The sequence below is a fragment of the Sinohyriopsis cumingii genome, chromosome 15 (assembly GCF_028554795.1).
Source record: "Sinohyriopsis cumingii isolate HCF-2022 chromosome 15, ASM2855479v2, whole genome shotgun sequence".
Taxonomy (NCBI): Eukaryota; Metazoa; Mollusca; class Bivalvia; order Unionida; family Unionidae; genus Sinohyriopsis; species Sinohyriopsis cumingii.
Window position 1 is genome coordinate 66389327 of NC_142975.1, and position 15854 is coordinate 66405180.

Consider the following 15854-nt stretch of genomic DNA (forward strand, 5'->3'; position numbering starts at 1 on the left):
GTGTATTCATCGGCTGTTGACCTCAGATTTGAATTACCCACGCATGCGTGTAAAGCAGCATCACCACGAGGCAAGAGTAACGCGTGAAAACCGTCTAGCGAGGCGTAGATCACTAGGAATTTACTGATGCTTGGGTGGGAACTGTGTCGTTACGGCAGAAATTTAGGAGATAGACAGAGAGAGACTTCATGTCAGAAATGTGAGATAGAGTGAATGATAAATAAATTGTAAAACGACCACAGACTGTATTCAGATGTGAAAATATGCTACACAATAATAATAATAATAATAATAATAATTTATTATTATTACTAGTGGTAGTATCTTCAATCATAGTTAATAACATTTACAATGGTATAAATGGATTTTATGACATACATACATATCTACATATTAATACTTTACATTACTTATAAGAAGAACGTGATTATTATGATGAATATTATTAATAACATTTACAATGGTATTTATGAATACATACATACATACATACATACATACATTACTTATAACATGATTAGCATGATGAACTTTATTAATAACATTTACAATGGTATTTAAGAATACAAACATACATGCATACATACATATATACGTCTGTTATAATTTTACACCATAACTTATAACATATGGATAATGTTATATTTTAATCAAAAACAATAGTTTCTTCTTCCCTTCTGACCACTGCATTGACAAGTGTTGCAACAATTTACACAACAGTTACATTTGCCGCAAGAGCATATATTGCAACTTCCCGCGGAACATTCTTTTAAGCCAGCGGGAAGTTTATCCATTTCGGGGATCCACAATGCCTCAAGAATTTTTCTTCTTAAACAGACTTGATGATTTTTCGCAACTTCTATCATGTTTTCATCTGTTGTTGTCTTCATCATGCTTGTCATTTAAGGTAGGAGACAAGCATAACATTTTCTCCCATCTCTGGCACATATCCCATCTCTTGCCAATAGCTCAGAATGCTCTTTGGGCATCCCAAAAGAATAACGATATCTACATCGCTGATTTGGATCCCCATTCCGAATGCTACCGTAGCAACAAGACAGCGAATTATGCTTTCGGGTCTTCGAAATTCCTTGATAATTCCGTCCCGTGTCTCTTTATCCGTGGAAGAATGATACATTTCAATACTGACTATAAATCATAGTACAGTGAATCACGGACATATATTAAACACAGCATTTAATTAGTTTCTTAAATTTCACACCATAAATAGGCTATACTATTTGCTGGAACAATGTTGGCCGACAGTTAAAGGCAAGGCATCATACTAGGAACCATGGCAACAAGTACATAATTTGGGCTTTAGCATATATAGCAAAGAACAGAGTGAACACCATAATGTACAAGGAGGCCTCTGATGTGAGAAGAGCTGTAGATCTACCAATGTCCACTTATTTTCCTTCTCGAGAGGAGATACAAGCGACCAGGGATAGAATGGAAGCTGTGGTGTCTCGAATCCTGACTGAAAATGTCCCATGCCTCTATCCACTGGCGGACCTTGTTTGTCATCATATTGATCACAAACATTGGTACAAATCAAGGCGGAAAAGTGAAGTAGTATGTACTTGCCTGATATTTATACTAAATGCCATTCTTCTATCACGATAATAACAATAATCTCATTCAAACGATGTACTGTTCGTTTTATTGATGTATGTTCAACATTATTATGCTAGTGCCTACGATTTGTCCGTGTTTTGGATTAAAAGTTTACATGAAGCAGTTTAAACAAATGTACATTTACGATCTGAGGAGATATGTGTGCACTTAGTTTTAGATTTGCAATTGTTTTTCTTTTCTTACTCTAATAGGTTGAAAGTAAGAGAATGTGCGTATTTATTTTGTGGCAAAAATACAACAATATCAAGTGGAGAAAATTATTTTTTGTCTCAAACGCTTTAACTGCATACTCTGTTATAAAGGCTTGGTATAAGTACAGTAATTAAACTGTGTTCCATTTCACAGTTTAATATTGGTGTGATCCCAGAAAATCCTTCAACAACCGCATGTGTTATTAGGATACTGGAGCGGCTGCATGATTATGTTCCAAGAAGAGATGATAATCATGTGTATCCCATAGTGTGCTGGTGGGATGGCCTGTCTTGTGAAAGACACATAGATGCTCAAAATGCAAGATCCAATGCTGGGAATCCTGTACAAAGATTGGAGGGCTTGGTGCCTGGAGAATTTCACAAAAGAATACTGCTGCTTCAGGTAAAATAATATAATCTATAGCTTGTTTTGTACAGCTTTATGATGGAAATTCTACTGTTTCAAAATTATCCGTATTCTATGTTTTTTGCACAAGTGAAGCACATCAGTACCAATGTGCTTCACTTAGTCAAAATCAGTATCAATGTACATCATTGTTAAACTAATAACAGTTTTGGTCTTATCGAATACAAAGATATCTCCCGACAAACTCAAATTATTTCCAGATCTGGGAGAACTGGGAGAAGATGAACCGATGATACAATGCCTGAATAGATCCTGCCCTAGAGGCTCCTTTTTCCATCTATGTTGTTTTCGCCTAGAGGAAGACAATCTGCCAGATGAGTGAGTGTGCGGTGACACATGCAGGAAAACTGTAGATGAGAAGATTTATTGTGTGTGCCAGTCGGTCAAAGAAGAACCAATGGTCGAATGTTCCAATCAGCAATGTGACCATCAGTGGTTTTGTGTTTCATGCAAAGGGATTAAAGAGCTTCCAGACAGTGGTAATAATATAATGTATCTCTTTACTATTGTTCATCTCATGGAACTTTATCAATAGAAAGGATATGGAATTATCTAAAATCATACCCCAACTGTTACTTTATAATATTGGTCATATTGACGTACTTAGAATTTTTTTTCATATTCTCATTTTTATGTAAGATACATGTGTTTTCATTTCCAGACGAAGAATGGTTTTGCTCTGAAAATTGCAAAAAGATATCAAGAAGGAAATCTAAGAAAAGGAAGAGCAAGAAAGACTCTGTAAGTGAAAAGGCTGTTGACCGTAAATTCGAGTATACAAAGACAATTTTCATCCGAGGGATGGAAGATAAAGTAAGAAGAGATGCTGTCAGAGAAAATGATGGCCCATCAATGATGTCCTTTTGGAAGCAAGACATGGTCAAATTCCACAACAATAACCACAGAAGATACTTTATCCTGGGGCACAATCTAATTACAAGTAAGCTATGTTATATTTGTTTCAGAGCATTAATGTATTTATATGTTAATTAGGTCAAGCTAACTCCATCTAACATCTATGAAGGAACAACCTATATTGAAGACTTTTATTACTGTAATTATTCTATATTAGTTCATTATCCCAGCGACTATAAAGAACAAAATGGTTATCCATGATAAAACACATACAAGAAAAATCCACTAAATGCTTACTTGTTCATAAAGTAATTTTTTTAAAAATTCCTGCTTTATATTTTTGGGGTCCTTTTTTGCCGTACTTAGTGTTTGCTTTAGGGTTACTGTACAAAAAATATTAAAATGTCATGTGAAAATAAATTATAAAAGTTATGACAAGTGTTTAATTGGATGTTACAAAAGTTCCACAGTAAAGATTCTATTGGTTCATTTATTTAAAAACAAGTCACCTATATTTAATATAATTTTGGAACATCAAGGAAGTGACAGCTGAATACCCATTAGGACCAGGGCGGGCGCCAAACCCAACCAGACTATCTGGCGCCCTAGACAAGGTTAGATTCTGGCGCCGCCACCCCCACCCCCCGAAAATATCAATTTCAACATTTATAAACAATTATAAAAATAAAAAAATGCGCCCCCTGAAATCAGTGCCCTAGGCGGCTGCTTAGTTTGCCTATATGGTAGCGCCGGCCCTGATTAGGACTATATCAGAATCATCAGATGCATATATGAAATATTCTGAAGAAAATAGTTTTAATTTAGTGTGATCATTCTGCGGTAGTATATAACATCTTTATTTCATTTGTGGGTCAGTAACAGTAAATTTGTATAAGAATCAGTTAAACAATGAGAAAACAGTCCCAAGTAACAAAGCAATTTAAATTCTTGCAGACTTATCTGGGTGCGTATCAGAGAGAATGCAGCAAGACTTGATGTGGAACAGAACAGTTAATCTTCGAGGAGGTGCCAGAAACAATGATGAGGTTGATCTAGTCAATGAATATTTGAACAAGGAGTTCAAAGGTAAATCATTTGATAACGGAATTATAATTAATCGTTTTAAATTGGAAGAATTTTGTTTTATAAATATATGAAGTCTTAGTATATGCAATATTTTGTAATTCATGGAAATACGACTTTAACATGATTTCTTGGTGTCTAATATATTATGTGTTCATTAATTTGAAAACTACCACATAATGTTAATTTTGGAGGTTAAAATATTAATGCTGACTTTTTATTATCTTTATAGAAAGCTTACGATCGGCCAGTCATCAGCTGAGTGACGCCACTTTGGACAGGCATAGCATGTTGGCTGGTGGGGTTGGCCATGCTCTAGATAAAATATACTCTACAACAGTCTCCGAATTGGAAAGTTTCCAGACAGGAAAATCGAAGTTTTCACGAAGAAAGGAAATTGAGACTTTTGTCAGAGTACTGAAGGACGAGGAACTCTTAAGAGAAATCCCTGGAAGATATCACAGAGCTTATCAGAATTTCCGCTCATTAGCAAGAATAAAGAACCCAAATATATACATCTCGCACATAAACAAATTATCACGCAAATTTAACTCACATGTCAATTTATGTATGTATGTATGTATGTATAAAGTTCATCATACTAATCATGTTATAAGTAACGATTTGTTGCACGAGGGTGTTAAAGTAAGAAGGAGAAAGTTTATCTGTGCAGTCAAAACAGGAAATGGGGAAGTGAGTCGGATGTACATGTTCTGATACCAGCAGTGCGGGGGAATATTTCATATGAAAAGGATCGTTATTATTATTATTATTATTATTTTATTTCAGAACATACAGTGCTGTATTTAATGTTTGGTCATGGTTGGTTGAAGAAATGGGAGACCAAGTATACCGAGGCGAAAAATCAGCAAAGACACGCTTGATTGAAAAGTATCATTCCTCCACGGATCAAGAGACATAGGACAGAATTATCAAGGAATTTTAAAGACCAGTGGTCAGAAGGGAAGAAGAAACTATTGTTTTTGATTAAAATATAACATTATCCATATGTTATAAGTTATGGTGTAAAATTATAACAGACGTATATATGTATGTATGCATGTATGTTTGTATTCATAAATACCATTGTAAATGTTATTAATAAAGTTCATCATGCTAATCATGTTATAAGTAATGTATGTATGTATGTATTCATAAATACCATTGCAAAAGTTATTAATAATATTCATCATAATAATCATGTTCTTCTTATAAGTAATGTAAAGTATTAATATGTAAATATGCATGTATGCCATAAAATCCATTTATACCATTGTAAATGTTATTAAATATGATTGAAGATACTACCACTAGTAATAATAATAAATTATTATTATTATTATTATTATTATTGTGTAGCATATTTTCACATCTGAATACAGTCTGTGGTCGTTTTACAATTTATTTATCATTCACTCTATCTCACATTTCTGACATGAAGTCTCTCTCTGTCTATCTCCTAAATTTCTGCCGTAACGACACAGTTCCCACCCAAGCATCAGTAAATTCCTAGAGATCTACGCCTCGCTAGACGGTTTTCACGCGTTACTCTTACCTCGTGGTGATGCTGCTTTACGCGCATGCGTGGGTAATTCAAATCTGAGGTCAACAGCCGATGAATACACAGGTGTTCTGTTCTGACAGGGATTTATACTAAAAAAGTGTGTGTTCTAAAGGATTTAACGCTGTGGATCATTAGAAGAGGGATTATACTTACCGTCTGGATACAAAGGTTAGTCTAAGTAAATTTATTAATTAATAGCGCGCGGTCCGATCATCCGAGGTGACATAGATCGGACGTCTCAGCACGACTGGTGCAGAACAACGTTGGTCTCCGCCGCCAGTCAAAGAAAAAAAAAAAAAAGGTGGAGAACAACTTGCTGGTCTAGTACACACCACTATCACCCTTATCAACCTAAAATATATTACGTCTATAACAATATTCAACAGACACATTCGTGGTTTTATATCCTACTTTTACAGAAGACTATGCAGCACTTCTGAACAGAAAATAGAAATAATAAACAAAATACAGGTAAACTAAAATGGTTTGCATATCGAACATAACTAACGCTACTGTACTGTTACTAAGCAATTGTTTTCACCTCCGCAATATGGCGGAAAGTAGGTCGCTAAGCTTGTGACGTCATGCCGACCCAACCTACACCTGACTGCGTAGTACATATCCTGCTAAGGCTGTTTGCCATTGTAAACAAAACGGCCTTGAGACGCCGCAGTCTCCAATTGAGGCCGAAAAATATATGATAAAACAATAATTTAAGGCTATTTCTATATTTACAAATGCCATCAGTTTTCGTATGTAGAATATATATATATATATATATATATATATATATATATATATATATTACGTTGTATTGGTTGTCGTTATCTAGTGGATGATCGACCATAATGTTATTGCCCTTATCGATCGAGTAAACAATAAATAAAATATAAAATTCATGGCTGGAGTAAACACTGATAGAGCAGAAACATAGAACAACAAGCCCCCCCCCCAATACTATAACGTTTTAATCAGTTATATAAACAAAATGAAACTGAAAATGACATTTGAAGGATACACTTGTCTCAGAAATAAATACTAAGTTTTAAAAAAATGCAATTAGCCGTTCTGTTTAAACTGATAAGACAAATTTCATAATGAAATTGAGTGAGCGAAAGAGAGATTTAACTCAATTGTCCAGCATTCCTACATAATCTGGCTGCTTGCCGGTCACTCTAAATATAACGTTGGTGACAGGTGAGAGTAGTCGTATTCCTTTTCCTCTTCTCTCTCCCTCCAGCCTCTTTCAGGTCATCAACAAAAATTTGGTTATCTTCTCTCTTTTCCCACTATGGATACGTATATGGAGCTATTTCCCTTTTACAAATAACGAAATATTCAACCTAAATATTTGTCAAGCTTTTACTTGTGAGATCGAACATTATCCCATCTCTCATTACGTTAGATATCGTCATAGTGATATTCAACAGAAACAAAGGCTAACATGGGTCAATTTGCAGTCTGACAGATGATATGCAAACACTAGTTCAGAAAATTAATGTTTCTTTCTAATGGGTTATTTAGTATCCTTAATTTAACTATAACATTATTCAAACCTAATAATAAATCATTACGCACTGCTGTGGACTATAAATCACTAATTGGACTAAATGTCGACCGGCAGACGTTCGATTTCTCCGTTACAAGAATTCACCTCTTAATTATACAAATGAATTAACGAGATTAAATTCGTGTCTTAACTACAATATTTTCGAAGTAACAGTTCATTGGCATAACATGTTCAGCACAGTAATATAAATTCCTTGCCTCTATGATTCGCATTACATACAAAAGAATAAATTCGAACAATTCTCTCACGATTTTTATCAAGGAAATAATGTATGAAATTCTTAGTCATTTAATATTCAAGACAACTGAATGCAAAAAATTATCTTCCAAACTGATACCAAAGGAAAATTAATGTATGAATTTAAAGCAAATAAATTCAACAAACAGTTACAACTGGTATCAAACAACAAAATGTATGAGATTAAGAAAAATACTTTGTGCTTTCAACACTCGCTCGCTCAATTCTATCGTAGCAGACTCTCTCTGAATCTTTAAGGTTCCGTGTCTTTCACAATTCCAGATACCCGTCCCTTGGACAATTGTAACGAGAGAATGCATGCTACTCTCCCGGAACTATGAACGTCTTGCCCAATAAATAAATAATAAATTTCCATCATACTCTTGCAAAAGCACAGCCCCTAGACCTCTGTCAGAAGTGTCAGTACGAAAGACATTCTTCGGAGCCTTTTTCCCCAAATTAAGTTGCTCAGTTGGCTACCAATAGCACTGTAGAAACCACATACCTACGATAATACTCTGCCAGTCCCAATATAGATCGAACTCCTGTTAGTGGTCGCTTATACCGTGTCCCCAAGCTGCTCAACTTTAGAGTTATCTGGGGTTAACTTGTCTTCGCTGAAGGATTGACCTAGGCAGGTTAGTTTCCTAAACCCAACATGGCATTTAGATGGTCGTGTGTTAAGTCCCGTTTGCCTAAGTCACTCCAGAACTCTTCTCAGCAAAATGATATGATCGTCCCAAGTAGCTGTCGAAACACAATTTCCTCTTAACGTTTCGAGTAATTCCTCATCCATCGGGTGAAAACAGTTTGCGCATTCTGGGCCTCAAATGGCATGACTACCAATTGGTTCATCCCATCTGGAGTTGCAACGGCAAGTCTTCCTATGTCTTCACTTCGGACTGGAATTTGTTCATACCCCTTTGACAGATAAATTTTCGAAGAATATTTCGTGTTGGTCACTCCGGCATATACACTTAGAAATAATCTTTTCACTGAATATTGTACTATGTACTAAGAATACTAAATTAAAATTGTATACTAAAACATGAAATTTGGATCCGTATAATCAATACAATATCATACGTCTATATTTTGCTAACAAGGTAGAGCTCGTAATATTTATAATAAAGATAATGAAAATGTAACGATAATGGTGATGTTATCTATTTTTAAAGATGAAATATATATTACTACAGTATTCCCACTCTCCCATTTGTTTATATCACTCCGATTTTCAAAATGAAAAGCATCAAAGATATTTTTTTAAAAATGCACAAAACTTAGTAACTTCATTCATCAATTTATAATTTCTAAACTGATTGTTGCCAGAAGGTCCCAAACACTGTCAACTTATTTGCGTTTCAAAAACTAAACGAAAGCCCTCAGTGTAAACGAGCAATCTACTCATGTCACTGGAGATCTAATTTGAATCAGACTGGCAAGCAGACAGACTGCTCAGTGTCCTTAGCTGTTTTCTATAATAGTCTATTTCAGTAAAAATCGTGTCGCCTGCGTCCAATATTACAATGTCTAGTTTTAACATATCAAAACAAATTCAACAAATTATAACAGAAAATCTTGTAAACATGTGTTCAAAGAGAAGCAACTCCTAACTATACGGAATTATTGAGAGTATTATAGACAGTGAAATACATCACATCTGTTCTCGAAAACATAGTTCCGCCCATGGGCGCCCGCACATAGGGGCAAGAGGGTGGGGTACTTGCCACTACAAGCTTCCCCCCTTCCATAATTCTGCGGGCGCCCCTGGACCTGTCCATGCAATTATGGAGACGTCTTTGTAAAGAAACTTTCGTTTGATTCGAAATGCCATCAAGTTGACAGTGTTTGGGACCATGGCGACAGTCTGGTTAGAAACCAGTGGCGTTACTAGGATTGGCGTCACCCAGTGCGGTAACTAATAGTGTCACCCCATGGACCTCCTTCCGTAAGAGACCATACAAAACTTTTATAGTCATTTTAGTGTCACCCCTCTGATGGTGTCACCCGGTGCGGTCCGCCACTGTTAGAAATTATAAAGTGAAGAATGAAATTACTAAATTGTGTGCATTTTTTTTTATATCCTTGATGCTGTATATATTTTTTTTTTTCATCAGTAGGGGGTACAAACGGGAACGAATGAGAATACTATAATCCTTCTTTTAAAACAGCATCTTAGTTTTCTCCCCATAATTCCTAATGTATCATTTAATTTATGCAAATTACTAAAACTAAATTGACTGATGCTGCTATAATTAAACATAACATTATCACTGTATGTTTATTACTTTGCTTGATCAGTACGCCCTTAATTTAATTGCAAACAATATAGGTGACATCATCTGACCATCAGTTAGCTACACTGAATACGATTCTGGAACAAAATCTAATGCTGACTTTATATAGTAGATATTGGAATTAGTCCCTGGTTATACAGTTAGTTTCCCATACATCGCTGCTGTCATTCTAAGCAGCTGACTTTTTACAGATCCTCTGTGCTGTATTCGTCCCATATTCTCTTCGGCCCATTAAAATTTCTTACGCTATAGGTGGCAGGGTCCAGTTTCGTAAATTGGCCCCTGGCAAATTTCTTAACTTAAGGCTATGGTGTGACTTTTTCAGCTATTATTGTTTACTATTTATAGATATGGATATATTTATGAACTAGGTGTTTTGGGCTTGTGTTGTTCTTGAAATTGATGTCAGGCATGTACACCTTCCATAGGGGGCAGGGTCCAGTTTTTATGTACAAATTTAATGCCGCAATCAGTGACCTAGTATAAAAAATCAAATACACAAGTGAGGTCAAAAAAGGTCCATATTTTTAGATACCTATATTAAAACAAAGCATAATAATAGTATTCACTTGACCATAGAAGTCAATGGCAGTTCACGGCAGAAGAGGATCATGCACCCCAACCCCTATTTTACACCTGCATTTTTCACATCCAAATGCCATTTTTGACAGCATGTGGTGCTCACAGTGCAAACGCAAGCCCTTTCCCTGGATGAAAATTTTGAAAAACATTGTCTACTAAATAGTTGGATGCAATTCAGAACAGTTGTCATCCAAGCCGTTTTTGAGATACTCTAGTTGCCTTGAACCCACGTGTTTACTGCTATGGGAGGCTAGCTCTTCTTCCTAGCCAACTATTGGTATTTCACTATCAACATACTGCAGAGCAACTATGGAAGGTGTACATGACAGACATCAATTTCAAGAACAACACCAGCCCAAAACACCTAGTTCACAAATATATCCATATCTATCAATACTAAACAATAATAGCTGAAAAAGTCACACCATAGCCTTAAGTTAAGAAATTTGCCAGGGGCCAATTTACGAAACTGGACCCTGCCACCTTAAGGATTTGGCTGAAAATGGTTCATGTCAAAAGTTGTGTTTATATCACATATTTAGACATTATCTAGTACAGTGGCATAAAGGAAAACTTTCTGTGCACAAAACTGAAATGGTATTATGCTTTTAAAAAAGTTACCTCTTTGCGGCAAAAAGCACTGCATTATTTACATTGTGAATTATGACTGACTGCATTTCTTGAAAGATTTCAAATTGTTTGCAACCTACAATGCTCTTGGTCTTTGTTTACCACCATAGCATCAGTACAAAATCAAAATTCCTTTACAATGTTTCATAAATGTCAAGAAGAGATCTGGAAGTTATAAATTTTAGGAGGGAATAACAGAAATGCTATGTTAGGTGTCAGTGACAGAAGTGAAAAGTTTCTCTAAACTCTTCTAGCAAACTTAAAGAAATCACACATTTAAGCAAATCATGTGCTTTAGAAGTACTCTTAGACTGATATAAAAGAAGTGGTTCCTAACTTTTCATTATCATTCTGGAGATGCTAATAGCGACATCAGTGTTGTGTCAGTGAATATTGGGGGGGGGGGTAATCGCAACACAAGTCTAGCTAGTCTGGAAAAGTCAAAGTTTAATCAATTAACATTAGACAATGCTGGAATATTGATATACTGATGTGTAGGACCCTAAAACTTACAAAGAGTGACATATCAAATAAATTCATTGATACATAGCCAATGAAATTGACCATACATATACAAATTACTCAATCCAGTTTAACAGAGAAATTTCTTCTCAGACACCAATTTACTTACAACTGACTTTAATGTTTTCTGGAGTTTACAAAATCATAGTAAATAATAAGATAAGGTATAGAACAAATATTAATAGTGGAAAATCCAGTTCAAGATATAAAGCATATCACCGGCTTGGCTTTTGATAAGCATGTACCATAAAACAACTCCTGCAGAAGCTAAGTCTGTCTGTCAAAGTCACTCTCTTGTGCACTTAGATCAGAATGACTATCTGGATGAGATTGAAGCTATTGTTTCTTTCAGCATGACTAACCGATTAATCCTAATCTCTTACTATGCAAACTGACACCTGCAAAAAGAAAAGAAACAAGTGATACTGATGTACTTTTAACATTCAGTGAAAACATAAGACTTTCTGAGGAGAAACTGTATGTGCATTGTCAAACCCATGAAGCTGCCACTTAATTTTAAGCTTTTCCCCCTTTGTTAACTGAACCTAGAAATTTCAAGATATATACATAACACTGAAACATTTTCTATTATCACCCAAGTGTGAGATATGAATCTCTTATGTCAGCTTCAGAGTGGGGTCATGAAGGTAGAAACTATGTCGGTGTGCTAAAACTTTCATTCTTCTCACCAAAATATAGCAAGTAATATGCCATATGCATCATTATTTCTAAGACCGTTCCACTGGTGACATTCAATATTCACAACAGGATGTTTATGTATGATTCCTCTGAATTCTATCTGCTCCTGTGGAGTTAAATTACTTTAAAGAATACATGTTGACATGCTATGCAATTGTTTAGGTGTGTCTGTATTGAAATGTGAATATTATTCATAAAAATAGAGGTGCAAAACCTTGACAGCTACAGAAAGTGGAAGACAACACATTATGGTTACCATTTTGTTCCCATATTTAGAAAGTTATATCCAAAATATGCTACTTTGTCATGATGTAAACAGTTCTCACATGGAGGTACAAAACACAGTTACCTCCCTCTCCAAAGAACATGACATACAACACTAAGTAATATATGGAAAAAGGAAGGAGATATAATAAAACTAATGCATAAAAATTATTTAAATATACACAAAGAAACAGAAAAGTATAATAGATGTGGCTGGCCGCACCATCAAAAAATGATCAATTTTCCTTAAGGGGGCAGGGTCCAGTTTTTATGTACAAATTTAATGCCGCAATCAGTGACCTAGTATAAAAAATCAAATACACAAGTGAGGTCAAAAAAGGTCCATATTTTTAGATACCTATATTAAAACAAAGCATAATAATAGTATTCACTTGACCATAGAAGTCAATGGCAGTTCACGGCAGAAGAGGATCATGCACCCCAACCCCTATTTTACACCTGCATTTTTCACATCCAAATGCCATTTTTGACAGCATGTGGTGCTCACAGTGCAAACGCAAGCCCTTTTCCTGGATGAAAATTTTGAAAAACATTGTCTACTAAATAGTTGGATGCAATTCAGAACAGTTGTCATCCAAGCCGTTTTTGAGATACTCTAGTTGCCTTGAACCCACGTGTTTACTGCTATGGGAGGCTAGCTCTTCTTCCTAGCCAACTATTGGTATTTCACTATCAACATACTGCAGAGCAACTATGGAAGGTGTACATGACAGACATCAATTTCAAGAACAACACCAGCCCAAAACACCTAGTTCACAAATATATCCATATCTATCAATACTAAACAATAATAGCTGAAAAAGTCACACCATAGCCTTAAGTTAAGAAATTTGCCAGGGGCCAATTTACGAAACTGGACCCTGCCACCATAGTTGCTCTGCAGTGTGTTGATAGAGAAATACCAATAGTTGGCTAGGAAGAAGAGCTAGCCTCCCATAGCAGTAGACACGTGGGTTCAAGGCAAGCCGAGTATCTCAAAAACGGCTTGGATGACAACTATTCTGAATTGCATCAAACTATTTAGTAGACAATGTTTTTCAAAATTTTCATCCAGGGAAAGGGCTTGCGTTTGTACTGTGAGCACTACATGCTGTCAAAAATGGTATTTGGATGTGAAAAATGCAGGTATAAAATAGGGGTTGGGGTGCATAAACCTCTTCTGCTATGAACTGCCATTGACTTCTCTGGTCAAGTGAATACTATTCTTATGCTTTGTTTTAATATAGGTATCTAAAAATATGGACCTTTTTGACCTCACTTGTGTATTTGATTTTTTATGATTTTTTATACTAGGTCGCTGATTGCGGCATTAAATTTGTACATAAAAACTGGACCCTGCCCCCTATATGCAGTGCCGGTGTAGTGTTAAATTTTGACCCTCGTTGAATTCTGACCCGCCGGGTCATTTTTCAACGACCGTGATCAAAATTTCACGTTAAAATCTGACCCTTTTGTCCTGTTAAATAACGACCCAGATATAGTATCACATTTTGACCCTCGTTGAATTCTGATCCGGTCGGTAATTTTTCAATGTGATCAATATATATATATATATATATATATATATATATATATATATATATATATATATATATATATATATTTATTTATTTAAGTTGGTTCCCTATCTTTAAATCTGGGTAGTCTCTATCTATTTATCCTGATTCCTATTTATGTTGTTTATTATTATGATGTTTTTATTTTTAGGTATTAATATGTGTTTTCCCTATTTGTGGTTAATTGGTCAGATTACTTTTAGTCCCAGATAGTTATCCTTGTCGATTACTCGAACCTCCTAAGAGGGATCAAGGACATCTGATCTGGCTGGTCCCTATTGCATTTTCTTTATTTTATTTTGTATTGTTATGTCAATGGATATTAATAGTTATTTTTAAAAAATTATAGTATTTTTATAGTATTTTTGTATGATAAAATTGTTTTTCTTTATTTAAAAAAAATTAATAGGTTTTGATATATAGTTTAATTGTGACCTATGGGAAGTTAATTGATCAGAATCATTTTAGTCCCAGATAGATATCTTTGTCGATTACTCGAACCTTCTAAGAGGGTTCAAGGACATCTAATCTGGTTGGTCCCTATTGAGTTTTCCTTATTTTACTAGTTATTGATATATCGATGATTGGCTATTATATTTTTTTTTTTATCTAAACCTGTTTTACGTAAGTAGGTTATTATATTTGTATAGGTACTGTTCAGGTTAGGGTTGGATTTGTTTAGGATTTCTGGGAAGGTAACTGGGGATCCTATTTTATTTTGATCTGTTTTGAATATCTCCCTTTCGTTTTTAAATTTAAGGCATACATTGAATATGCGTGGTAGGTCCTCAGGGACCCGGCAATAATAGCAATTACGATTGTGTGGGAAGGGTCCTATATGCTTACCATAACTGGTAGCCAGTTTGGTTTGACCTGTATATATTTTATTATTTTATCTTTAGATCTTTACTTTGGAGTACGGGTGGTTTCCTGTTTCTTTTGACTTCATTAATGATGTTGCAAAGTTTCCTACCTTGGGCACTGTCATTCCATTTTTTGCTGCCATTTTTTTGTCATTAATGATGTTGTTAGGTTGTATATTTCGCTAACACTGTAGTCTAATTGGACGTGGCTGGGTTCGTTAAGTTTTTGTTTAGCTATTGAATCTGCTAGGTCATTGCCAGGTATATTTATATGGAATGGAATCCATAGGAATTATATGTGCTGTTTATTGTTGTTTAAGCTTTTTAGCGTTAAGTTGGTTTGTTTCAGAAAATTTTCTCCGTAGTTGGTATTGTTGTTAAGTATTGAAGAGATGACGCTAAGTGAGTCGCTTATAATTACTGTCATCGGAGTGTTGTTAGTCTCGACCCATTTAAGTGCTTCTTTTATGGCCCAGAATTCTGCCGTATATATTGAGCAGTTGTCGGGTAGTCTATGTCCTACTTTGATATTTAATTCAGGGATGACAAATGCGGCTGCCGTTTTGTCTAGTCCTTTAGTTTTTGATCCATCAGTGTATATCTTAAGGAAATTTGAGTAGTTGGTGTTAATTTCTTCTGTTGCGATGGTGTGTAATTAATGTTCTTGATCCTTTTTATTGCCATATTTGGTGAGGGAGATATTGATTTTTGGCTCTTCGTTGGTCCAAGGATCGGTTCCGAAGTGCTTGTTTGTTTTATGTTTGAGGTTTCCAATGTAGAGTTGTTCTATAAGTTCGTTCACTAATTTCCCTGTAGGGGTTAGGTGTTGCAGTTTATTGCTAAATGGTTTGT

General features: G+C 35.2%; 1 protein-coding gene and 1 long non-coding RNA gene across 2 annotated transcripts in view; one reads left to right on the forward strand and one right to left on the reverse strand.

Moving 5' to 3' along the window:
* LOC149781975 (uncharacterized) overlaps positions 1-13281 on the reverse strand; it is a 44431-nt gene extending 31150 nt beyond the window's left edge. Inside the window, exons 1-2 of the long non-coding RNA XR_016414835.1 lie at positions 13022-13281; positions 11845-11997 (exon numbers count right to left, since the gene is read on the reverse strand). This is a non-coding gene — a long non-coding RNA (uncharacterized LOC149781975). The remainder of the gene's footprint in view (positions 1-11844; positions 11998-13021) is intronic.
* LOC149781976 (uncharacterized) lies at positions 1357-6209 on the forward strand. Its single transcript, XM_089934668.1, has 6 exons — positions 1357-1518; positions 1984-2232; positions 2896-3196; positions 4066-4197; positions 4427-4675; positions 6178-6209. The coding sequence occupies exons 1-6, from the start codon at positions 1357-1359 to the stop codon at positions 6207-6209; spliced, it is 1125 nt and encodes a 374-aa protein (XP_089790794.1).
* Positions 13282-15854: the final 2573 nt, after the last annotated feature.

Excerpts from the sequence above, each read along its gene's own strand:
- LOC149781976 (XM_089934668.1), top strand. The coding sequence starts at position 1,357 with ATGTACAAGGAGGCCTCTGATGTGAGAAGAGCTGTAGATCTACCAATG. Across the intron at positions 1,519-1,983 it reads TCTATCCACTGGCGGACCTT|TTTAATATTGGTGTGATCCC; the intron begins GTTTGTCATCAT and ends TCCATTTCACAG. Across the intron at positions 4,676-6,177 it reads CAGAGCTTATCAGAATTTCC|AAGACTATGCAGCACTTCTG; the intron begins GCTCATTAGCAA and ends CTACTTTTACAG.